General features: G+C 35.8%; 1 protein-coding gene across 1 annotated transcript; it reads right to left on the bottom strand.

Moving 5' to 3' along the window:
• Positions 1 to 7,163: 7,163 nt before the first annotated feature.
• LOC149248082 (linoleate 9S-lipoxygenase A-like) lies at positions 7,164 to 10,346 on the bottom strand. The gene is made up of 8 exons (XM_089455998.1): positions 10,046 to 10,346; positions 9,713 to 9,950; positions 9,276 to 9,611; positions 9,095 to 9,180; positions 8,899 to 9,006; positions 8,464 to 8,768; positions 8,061 to 8,324; positions 7,164 to 7,941 (listed from the first exon to the last, which is right to left on the bottom strand). Exons 1-8 carry the CDS (start codon positions 10,229 to 10,231, stop codon positions 7,164 to 7,166), a joined length of 2,301 nt encoding a protein of 766 aa, XP_089312124.1. The 5' UTR covers positions 10,232 to 10,346.
• Between the last annotated feature and the right edge of the window lie 1,795 nt (positions 10,347 to 12,141).

The following is a 12,141-nucleotide window of genomic DNA, read 5'->3' as shown; positions in this document are numbered from 1 at the left end:
GGTTGGAATTTGGATTTCTCTTTACCTTTCATACAATTTTTTTTTACGTTTTAGGTCCTTATGCTTACTGTCAAAAAACGTTATGCTTAAAAATTTTCCCTTCGAAATGTTATGTTTAAAATTTTACCCTTCGAGAGTGATGTTATCATAATAAATTACCCTTTCACCAATAAAGATTTAATTAAAAAATTACCCTTCAATAACATAATTACGTAAAAAACTTTCACATATATAACATAAGGAAAAAACAAAATGTACATAACACACAAATGACTTATTAAATCTTGAATCTTAGTTTGAAATTGCATGGAACACTCAAAATAGTAAGGTGACATGCCATAGCATTTGTATATATGAGATATGACTAAAGAAATATTATGGGACATATAACATGACTAACACAACAAAACTATTGAATGTCATCAATAAAAACTCAAAAGTAGATTAATTAATATGGTTTATGTTATGGTTTACATAATCTAATATATATTATTGGATCTAAAGATAAAGTATACATTTTATTTTACATATTTTACCATTGCTTTGGATCATGGGATATACAGTAATATTAACAAGATTGAATGCATAGTATTTGAACCTTTTAAAAATTTAAAAAGTAAACTTATAATAAATGGACATTGTGGATCTATTAACATCATGTTATAGGATTATGTTATGATTTTCTCCTTCATTATTACATTTTCAGAGAGCATTGAAGCTTGAACATGTGTAAGTACTAAAGGAAAATTGAAATAATAATTTGGTTGGTGTTTTCTTTTTACCCTACTCCAATGTGCCTCATATTCCAATGCATTAGCACATTGATAGGTATGGGGAACACTGCTAACATGTTTTCCTTTATAAAATATCTTAATGTGCCTTGTTACATATGTTGGTGTTATGCACAAATGTATAGCTATGTTTAGTACACTTCAAAAGCCATTTTTTAAATAAAATAATTTAATGGGACCTTGATGCAATGGTCTATTTAGATCACACGATAGGAATGCTATGTTTAGTGCAATTTGCAAAACAATCCTTTTAAAACTTATTACACTACACGTTGTATAAATTGAATCAATGTAGCTATTTTATTTAGTGCATTAACATTTTTTTAAATGTTAACCTAATGTAGTGTGCATGGTATTGTACATATTAGTGCCTCCTCTTTTTAAATTGTCATTTTAGCAAAATTTAGGTTTCATATTAACCCTAAAACTAGCATGGCTGGTAACATGATGTACATGTGTGTTGAACTTAATAACAAGAAAAATTATGTGTTTTCCTTACCATGTTGTATCTTTTTCAATGTATGTATTTTACAAAAATTGAACATGGGAGGATGTATATCTATCAAGAGAGAGGGGGTGCTATGAAAATGTGATTGTCAAGACTTTACAAGTTTATGTGCTCAAAAAATACTCTTCTAAAAACTTTTCCTTGTCTATTCACCTCCACTAAAAAGAGAACAAGAACAAGTGTATTTGTTAAAAGTTCTATTAATTGGTGCTTTCTTTGTAGTGATTGGACCCTGGTTAAAGTTTAATCTCTGGGAAGCCCTAGTTGTTTATCTCTTGATATTCCACATTCATGCTTGGAATATGGCACAAGGGTGATTGGTTGAAAGAGAGATTTGGTTCATCCCAATCTATGGTCGAGTGGTACGTGCAATTCCCTAACTTGGCTGGATTTTCTATATGTTAATAAGTTCTATTTTTCCTATGGTAATTCAAGGGCATTTGTACTTGTTATTATGTGGATTTGATGGTTGTTTTGTCATGTTTAAGAATATGGTTATATGTTGGTTATAAGCATGGATCTATAGTGTTCTCTAACTATGTCTTTGTTCAAGATTTGATAAGTATTTGATGGTTAATGAATGCATGGGATAGAAAGTCTTATTACAACTCTTTTGAGAGGGAATTAAACCTTCTTGGTGATTCTCAGATAAGTTTCAGAATCCTATGATCAAATATTCATTCATGACCTGTATCTTACATGTTTACCATGTGTTTGACGAAACGACTGTCATGGTCAAGCCTCATTAGGTCAGATTATTGTTCAAGTTTTGTATGAATACCTTTGTCCTTATGTAATTTATGATTTTGGAAAATCGCATTGAGTTATGGGCAGTGGTCTAGAGGCTAGCCTAAAATGGTGGCTCAAAATCCAGAGCTGCACCCTCTGAACTGTAGCTTTGGGGTTAGAATCACTTGGAAGTAAGATTATGCACATGGTTATAGCTTCAAAACTATTACCTTACCTTGTCAATAATGTGGTTAGGGAGTTTCCTCCGTGAAAAAGAGACTCAGCTCAAGGATTAGCCACCTGGGGTGGTTCTTTGGCCCCTGAGTGTCTTGTAGCTGATGAGGAAGGTGAGTAAAGTTTCAGTTTGTTCAATCTACTTCCCTAACTGGACTTAAGAGGTCAGGTCAAGTCATAGTCGATCTCATAACATCTTCTGAAACTCAATTTCAAACATTATGATCTTGATGATGCAACTTTGTTTGTCAAGAAAGTTGGCAAAACAATTGTATATCTTGTGGTATATGTAGGTGATCTTTTGATGACAAGGAACAACGAGAGCTACATTGCATCCATAAAGAAGGAATTGAGGAAAGGTTTCGAAATGACTGATTTGGGCTATGTTCATTACTATCTTGGTATTGGAGTAACTCAACATCCAAAATCTATATTCCTTTCTCAAAAGAAGTACATTCGATATCTATTGAATAGGTTTGGCATTGCTGAGTGCAATCCTCTAACTACTCCAATGGAACAAAACTTAAAGCTCACATCTGCTGAAGGAAAATAATTTCAGGATGTAACAAAGTATAGACAGCTTGTAGGAAGTCTCAACTACTTGACTACTACCAGACCAGACATTTTATTTGTTGTTGGAATCCTCTCCAGGTTTATGAAAGAGCCTTGTGAGGGACATTGGTCTGCTGCAAAATGAGCTCTAAAGTACTTGAAGGGAACTCAAGACTTTGGACTCAAGTACACACAGGTGGGCAACTTCAACTTGATTGGATACTCTGATTCAGAGTTCGATGGAGACAAAGAAACTAGGGTATCTACTTTTGGTTATGCTATGAGTCTTGGATCAAGAGACGTCTCCTGGAGATCACGCAAACAATCAGTTCTAGCATATTCCACAACAGAGGCAGAATATGTGGCAACAGCTGAGGCAACAAAATAATTTGTGTGGCTCAGGAAAATTTTGGAAGATTTGTAGGTAAAACAAGTACATTCAACTCCACTCATGATTGACAACACCTCTGTAATAAAGTTGGCTAAGAACCCAAAGTTCCATGATCGAACAAAGCACATCAATACAAAATACCATCCGATTCGACATCATGTTGAGGCCAAGACAATCCATCTATGCCATTGTTCCACTAGTGAGCAGATTGGAGACATCTTCACCAAAGTGCTTGGAAGAGAAAAACTTGATAGATTCAAAATGATGCTTGGACTCACAAACATCCCTTTAGATTAAGGGGGGAATGTTGACACGTAATCATGGAGATTGGGTGAACAGTTGTAAATAATGTAAATAATAAATAATGGAAAAGGAAGAGCCATCGGGAGGTGAAATCCAAGAGTCACTCCCTCATGTATATAACTATGAACAATCTAAATGAATAAATATAGCTCAATTGAGGAGTTACCTCCTGGTCTGACAAAAAGCATTCGAAGAATTTACAATGAGTAGAGGCATTAACTTAATCTATGCGCTTCACCACTAATCTTATGATTAATCGTTAATGATGGTTATTAGCATTAATTTGCACCACACCTAGTGTTAAGAGTTTTGTATATGGATATAACCAAGGAGTTGATGGAGAACGCGAGATGAGAATGTTCCCATTACCAGACATGAAATTTCAAATTTGCATTGTGCCACGTTTTCCATATGCTTTGACTATGTCCTGGTGCTTTGGTGTGGTGGCGATGTGGTGCAGTGGAGGGATGGAAAATATATATCTTGGGAGATAGAGAAAGGAATGGAAAGAGAAGAAGGAAACCCAAACTTGACCCAAAATTCGTATAATGAAAAATTGTTGATTTCCATGAAGGTTTGGGACCTAATGGGACCCATGACTTAAGCTGAGGTGGAAGATGATATGTATACTGGGTATGGGTATGTGGATGCTATGTGGAATGCTAGATGACGTGGATCGATGATGTGGAAAGACTGTTGATGTGACATGCTTCTAACGTGACACTTGGTAGAAAAAATGGCCTTTTTAGATGGTCAAGGGGGCTAGTTTTGGATGATACGTGGCACCTTTGGAGGATGCCACATGGCAAGTTGACGTCACCATGATGTCGGTAAGGCATCAACAAGGCATGACCTTTCCATTTGGTCTTCCTGACAGAAGGCGTGACGTAAAAATTTGTGTCAAAGGACATGAAGATTCCCATTCATGTTTTTTGTCTAACATCAAGAATTATTGTAATACTTTAGGGAAATGGACATGCACTTTTGTGCACATCTCCCCCCTTTCACGATCTTCTTCAAAAGGGGTAGATGTGTGTTGTTTAGTCCTGTAAGCGACAAAGTGTGTCAACCCCTCCCTCCCCTATTAATCGTTGGAAGGCAGGGAGGGCCTCACACTTAATGTGGACTGCCAATGTGTTTAGAGGTGTGCAACCTATGTCACGTTGAGTGGGAAAGTAGTGTGAGGTTTAACATGGATTCTTATAAAATGGATATAATATAAAATGTTGGGTTTACATGCTAAAGGCTAGGCTCGTGGGGCCCATAGGCTAGGTGATGTGGCATGTGCTACATTGAATCAACCATGAGCATGTTGGTTTCAAGTGTGATGTGGAACCACCTGGGTGAGGTGGGGGTGCCACGTGGCAGGAATTAAATGACTAAACTTTAAATTTACATAACTTTTGATCCGGACATTGGATTGAGATAATATTTATATCGTTGAAAATCTCTTGATGAGATGAACACAATGGTGTTATCCAAATTTAATTTCGTTGACTTTGAGAAAGGAAGATCTTTATAACCCCATCTTCATAAGGATACCTTAGAGGTTATGTTAGTTAAAAGTAACACCTCCCATTCAATCTAGAAGACTCCAAAAGGGTGGGTGGGATATTCAATATAAAATTTAGATGGACTATTTAAATATCCATGTTAATTGATATATTTTAAGATTAATTTCATGTATATGTAACTAGAGAGAAAGTTATATAGTTATATGTATACATGTTAACTGTAATATAATATTTCAATTTGCAAAGGGAAAGAAGTAATTAAAGTTTAATTTCTTATATGAGGGTGATGTGTAATTCACTTCATTCTTAGTATAAAGTTCATAAGTAGCATTTGAAAAAATTAAATAAAGAAATAATGAATGTAAATTATAAATAAAATATTTCAATATAGAAACTTAAGTAATATTGATGTGTATATAAAAATATGTGAATTAAAAAAGAATTTTAATGTGAATATTGTAGTTTATAAATAAAATATTTTAATGCCAACTATGTATATATTATATATACTTAAAAAAAGGTGTGTATATATTATATAAATTAATGGAAGAAATAAATTCTTATGGTTAAAACATTTCAAGTAATCTCATTATTCTACATTTTCAGATATGTCAAAGGGATTTAGAAGGAATTAAATCCATTTATGCTTTAAAAATACAAATTAAACAATAAAAATTACACATTGTGTGTGTCTATAGGATAGATTCATCTTAACTATGGATCTAGCAAGTGGCGAGAATGATAAAAAAGCTTGAGGTGCAAACAATTTTTCAAGTTTTTCAATGTAAAGGTTTGCAGGTTTAAAAGATTTGATATCTCTTGTTTGCTAGATCTGAATAAAATGGATGTATAATGCTTATATATATGATGAATAATATTCTTATGTATGTATTATATTGTAACATATATTTTAAAATATAATATTTTAACAAGATAAAATGGCATGCTATGTCATTCAAAGAGTTGTAAAAGATTTTATTTAACTAGCATACAATCATATAAATTAAATGGTTGCTAAATGTTGAAAGGTATCAAAACACTGATACATGTCACATTTTTATATTTTTTTTTTGAATTCAGGCTTCTGTGATCCATATTACATTAAGAAGAGTCTTTTCCGTAGAAATCACATAAGAGAAAATTACATGTCACATTGCCAAGATTAAAAAAATCATAAAAATTAACTAAATTATATCTTTATTTTAAATTATTAATACTACTATTAATTATAAAAAGAATTGATATATGATTTAAACATATATACATTTAAAAAAACATGTAACAAGATTTTTAGCCATGAAGATTCCCTCCTCTTTATCATGGATATTATTAACATGTAAAGATATTTTGATATAATACAATGGGCCAATAACATGGTTTACTAATCCCACATGCCCAAAAAACCATAACTCATTTTCATATGACATTTTTTTTAATTAAAATGATTGATCATTTTAATTAAAAAAAATAAAAATTGATATAACTACTTTTGAAATAAATCTTAATTTTTAGTTTCTATCTACAACTAAAAATATTCTAAAATATTTAATAAAAATTAAATCCAAAGCAAAAAAATAATTTAAACTAAAAATTTCTTTACTAAAACTTAAAATTATATAAAATTAAAATATATATGTATATTAAGATCTTACTCCTATCTTCAATCCTAAAAATTAATAGAAAATATAACATTATATAATATGGAAATAAAGAAAATAAGATAAAAAATAAAGTTAACCAAATCAAAAATATTATTGGCCTATTACTATCAAATTTGATATATAATTATCAATTTAATAACTAAATTTTATGAAATTTTTAACAATATTAAAACTAAACAATAAACTCGGGCACAATTTTTTTTGATATGATCAATATAAAATAAAGATTAAAAACACCCTTTAATAAATAAAATAAAATAAAGAATTTACATCAATTCTTTAAAAAATAATAAATTAATAAAATAGAGTTTGAACATCAGCTGTATATTATGAAACGCAACGAATTTATCATTTTACCGAAATATATTAAAATAAAAACAGTGTACCACAAACACAATAAAAATAACGGACCGATTTCACTCAAACATAAAAGTGTAGCACATTTCTAGGAACTAAGAGACGGAGTGAAGGCACTATATACTATATAGAGACGCTGCTGGGAATTCCCCGAAATGTAAGTCCAGCACCTGTCTCGCCAGTATCGGAAGTGCCCGGGTATAACAGCGTGTAGGGAACCTCTGCGGGGCCGCGCCGGTTTTTCAACCTTTGATCTGTGTTCCTAATCTTGATATTCTGCTCTATCTCAAGTAGCTTGGAGCGAAAGCGTTGGAATGCTGTTTCAACGCGAGAGTCATCTGTCCAATCGGAGGCGGAGCCCTGCCCCAGGTATACCTCGCCGGTAAAATGCTTTGACAGAAGCTCCAGGACAGCCATGATAGTGGCACAGGTCTTTGGATTGGACACAGTTTTTAGGAAATAGGCTTCCGGGTCACGAAGGAAGTCTAAGTATTGTGTGGATCCTTTCTCTGGAATAAGTTTCCGGGTGGTGCTGGGGTGATTGGGCATGAATCCCGCATAGCCGTACTGCCCGAAATTAACCGCTGCATGGTGCGCAGAAGCGATCCAAATGAGTGTGGTAATGCCTTCTTTCACATCCTCCACACTCTTCATCTTGTACCATCCTCCCTCAGCACCCTTCTTATCTCCGTGACCCACTTCCACGATCTCTTTCCACCATGCTTGAACTTCTCTATCGCTCTGTACACTTTGGTCGTCCTTGTAATACAGCGATGTGTAGTCAGATACCCAACATTTCAAGGCCGCCCATATTTCAAGCCCGTCCACTGCATACGGATAATCTTCTATCACAAGCGTCACACCTTTTGCTTTATCACTTGGGTCGGACACAGCCATACCCCTGGAAAACGCTTATTATATTAGTGCATTCATCTATTAGTCTCACAAAAAGTTACAACATGGTTATAATATTTCCTTTTTTATATTAAAGTTACAACATGGTTATGGTCATAACATCACCTTTTAAGGAGATCAGCTGGCAGTCCTTGCTCGTTGAACCTCCAATCCATGTATGTTTTGGCCGAAATTTCCATAGAATATTTACCACTCGTAAAACATTGCTCGATTATGCCTCCTGCATTTATCAACGACTGACGAGCAGATCGATTGATCTCCATAGTATTGCGAAAGTGAGGTATCAGCAACTTGTGAAGTGGGTGCAGTTTGCTCAAATGTCTATGGGTAGCAATGATAAATGGCTCCACCACAGCATGAGTCCTGAGCTTGCATTTGAAAGAAAAGGAAAAACTTTATAAATAATTTCTAAGTAGACGAAGCACTGCAAATGTGAATATGATAAAGGTGGTTAGTAATCTTCTAACAAGTTCAAACTTAAAAACACAAATGAATTTTTATCTCTTACCAGTGGCTAACCAACTGATGATAACCGGAATCGTTTGCCCGCACATGAGCTTTGGCTAGTTGCCATAACCACCCTTTATCTTCACCGCTATAGTCAGGAGTATAGACTTGTCTTGAACCCAAGCCCACTGACGTGGGAGGCAAACACAGCTCAATGGCCACAGGCTTTAGAGTTCCGGTGTCGGCCAGGAAGAAAAGTGAACGGGTAGCGTAGGCTTTGCTGGTAGGAAGCTGGTTCACGAGCTCGACGTAGGGCATGTAAGCGTCATAGTAGTCCAATATAAAGAGCCTCTTCGATTTAATAGCCTGCTATATGGACATGCATGCTTAATGGTTGTCTGTCTATCGTATTGCGGAAGAATATTCAAAATACTAGTATATAGTCATTAACGAACCATTAAATCTAATTAACAATTTAACTGAAGGAACTAAATACCTCCTCCACCGAGATGCCATCTAGGCTTTTAAGAATATGTTCAGCGGTGATTGCACTTTGTTGGGAACCATAGATTTGTGCGTTCAGGTGGCCTGACGGTGGAAAGCTCTGTAATCACATAAAGAAGTTCGTATGGTCATCAGTATTATTATAAGAAGAAGAAGAAGAAGAATTAAAAATCTCGGTTGCTTCATACTTGTAAACATTGAATGACCATCGGATTCACTCCAGAAAGCGTCTGGCGGGCAAACTCCTCCTCTGTCATCCATGCAGCGTCATCCCCTATTGCACAGACACCGATTTCATTCAGTAATTATCAAACATAATTAATAGTGCCCAAAATGCATTAAATTCAAATTTAGGATTAATCCACTCACTGCTAATAATAGTGGGAAGCGGAAACTTGAGGATAGCTTGATCATCTGTATTCAGAATCCCTTTTATCGTCTGACCGGGAAGGACTTCTTTGGCTAAACTGGCTGTAATGTTAGTCAAAAATGAAATTCCCTTACTATAGAGACCACGAACTTCCTTCAAACTGGCAAACTTAGGCTTAACAGCTGACATTATGGCGGGTATAACTACTTTAGAGAAAACCTTGAGGAAATGAGCTCTGAAGTCTGAAAGGCACTCCTGTGAAAATTGTTCGTCTGAGGGAATATAGAAGCTCTGTGTAAGGCTGCATAGCCGGTTCATGCTCTCGAAAGCCTGACCTGCAAACGCTCGTAACACGTAAAGCGTAAGTTCTATTGAAATTATATATAGTAACTACACTTTAATTTGATCGTCTAACCCATAGGCGGCAGGTAGTTACTTGTTTTAGAACGCGGACGACCAGTTCTACACCTGCGGGGATATGGCAATTCCTGGGATCCACCCAACACTTTCCTTTCTAACTCCTTGGTGTCAGGATCGCCCAGATCATTGTAAACATCGTAGTCATAAATGCGATCCCACGTATTCCTTTTGCCCATTCCATTTCCTCTCAATCTCACCAGCTCTACGTTCCTCAAAGCCACCAGACCTAACGGCGTTTCATCCGGAAGATAGCTCTGCACACATGGATACATAAATATTAATATTTTCATTTCAGACGGGGAGTGTGATGGGAAGCGTACGTAAGTTAATGAAATTAGACGTTATGTACATTATTTGCAAAGAAGACTCGTTCAGCGATTAGATCGGAGTAGAATCGAGTCATCCACTTGGGATAGATCCAGGAGTTGCACAGGAAACGAATATCGCCTTTTCCGGGGATTTGAATTGAAAGCTCTTTCAGAAAGAATTCTCGGGGGTGATTGTTTGTCACCAGTACAGCGCCGGGGATTCCCATCTCAGGAGCCCACTCGAAGCTGATTCGGTGTTCTGAATCCTTACTAACGTATTCCAGCGAGGGGAGCAGATATTTCCATTCTAAATGAGCAGGACGGCTACGTAAACCCTGGCCCGTTTCTGCAATAACAGATCAATTCACGGCTACTATAACTACTTGCATAATAACTGACATGGATTGTAGAACAAAGCCAAGGAATTCATGACGACATTAATCTATAATCATGCAAATTCATTATTTCACCTTGATCTTTTTTTTTTCAGACAGAAAATCAGGATACAATGAGCATGTACATATAAAGCCAGCTGATGAAGTACACAGGGCCTGTAAAATGGATGAGCTGTTACCTGATCCATATGAGGAATCCATATTTCTGTATATACTATCTTATGTTACAATAATCAGTCTAAAAAAACATCTACCGTCTCAGAATGAGAGAGTCCAAAGATGACTAATTTTGAAAAGAAAAAGCTTCCCATCAATAGATAGAGGCAGAGACAGCACATTGGGAAAACGCCTTCCACCTGTAGCAGAAATGAAAAAAACATGGAACAGCGGATATGCACTTTTTGAAAGCTCGTCAGCCAGTGTTGAGCTCCCTGTTCCATATGAGGAAACCAGAGAAAACAAAACATAACTAGATAAACATCCAAAAAGGATAAAAAGATCTGGAGGAGGATAGTTCCGCTTGGTGCGCAAAAAATCTATATGAGAAGAAAAGATAGACCCTGATAAATAAAAACATGAAGTGAGGGTCCAAAAATTATTCAAGCCTGATGAAGCATAGTAGATATATCCACCAGTGTAGAGGTGATAGGGGTCTTGGAATCCTGGAAGATGCAGGCATTCCTTCACTTCCAGAGACACCAACAAGAGATGATGAACAGAGATCTCCATTCTGGACGCTGGTCGCTACTCACAAGCTGAAAAATCACCTTCTGTCGCAGCAATTCGAATACACGATCTCCAACGCTGGCAGATAAATCCTTGACATCCAGAAGAGACGCTTTCCGAAGGACAACCCTCCCTTCGATCTTGGTAACTCCCTTCTTGCACCTCCCGAAAATTTCGAAATTTTTCATTTCTGTGTCCGACCGTAATGCCTAATCCACGTATACTTGCACTCGCAATCCTTGAGCGGCTTGCCTTGCCCTTCTCTGTTACAAAGAGTAATTGGCATTTATAGACTGCTGAGCAAACAAATAAGTTTCCTGCCGACCAAGACACTGGTCAGTAGTTATTGATTCTATTATAAAGTTATGCCATTGTACCACCTGCCCATATTATATTATAGCATGTACGGATCAATTTATTTTTTTTCCACTGTTTTTCTTCTACTTCATAATTAGGGTTTTACCTTAGTATTAATGGTACCATTGTACCGTGATCGCCTAAATGCGGTATAAAGGGTTCAGGCGTCAGTGCCTAGCAGCTGCAACCCTTCCGGGTGTAGCACCTGTTATGCCTCAATCCCCATGGATCTAACATGTCGCTTTCATGGTTAACGCTAAAAACAAAGGTCGTAGATCCGGTCATTCGCTGACGCCCAGTTCAATAAGAAATTACATAATTAAAGTGAATTTTATTGCTAAATAAATAAATTATATAATACGATAATCAAAATTATGTAAAACCAACTACTTCCATGACAACTTTTCCATGATTTTCCTTTAGGTTATGGATTTCAATCGTGCAAATTCAAACCACCAATTTTCTCATCAAAATTATGTAAAACCAACTACTTCAATGACAACTTTTCCATGATTTTCCTTTAGGTTATGGATTTCAATCGTGCAAATTCAAACCACCAATTTTCTCTGGATATATCATATCCTTGCAAGGCTGACCACCGACTTTCTATGGGTATATACTATCCACAACTGATCAGATCATGGAAACACAGATCAAGA

The sequence above is a fragment of the Pinus tabuliformis genome, chromosome 7 (genome assembly GCF_031772625.1).
Source record: "Pinus tabuliformis cultivar Carrire ecotype Pingquan chromosome 7, CPIR1, whole genome shotgun sequence".
Lineage (NCBI taxonomy): Eukaryota > Viridiplantae > Streptophyta > Pinopsida > Pinales > Pinaceae > Pinus > Pinus tabuliformis.
This window is presented reverse-complemented; position numbering and strand designations above follow the sequence as displayed.

Coding starts and splice junctions, on each gene's coding strand:
- LOC149248082 (XM_089455998.1), bottom strand. CDS start 10,231: ATGGGAATCCCCGGCGCTGTACTGGTGACAAACAATCACCCCCGAGAA. Junction 8,325..8,463: donor CATCAGTTGGTTAGCCACTG/GTAAGAGATAAA, acceptor TTTCAAATGCAA/GCTCAGGACTCATGCTGTGG. Junction 7,942..8,060: donor CCAGCTGATCTCCTTAAAAG/GTGATGTTATGA, acceptor AGCGTTTTCCAG/GGGTATGGCTGTGTCCGACC.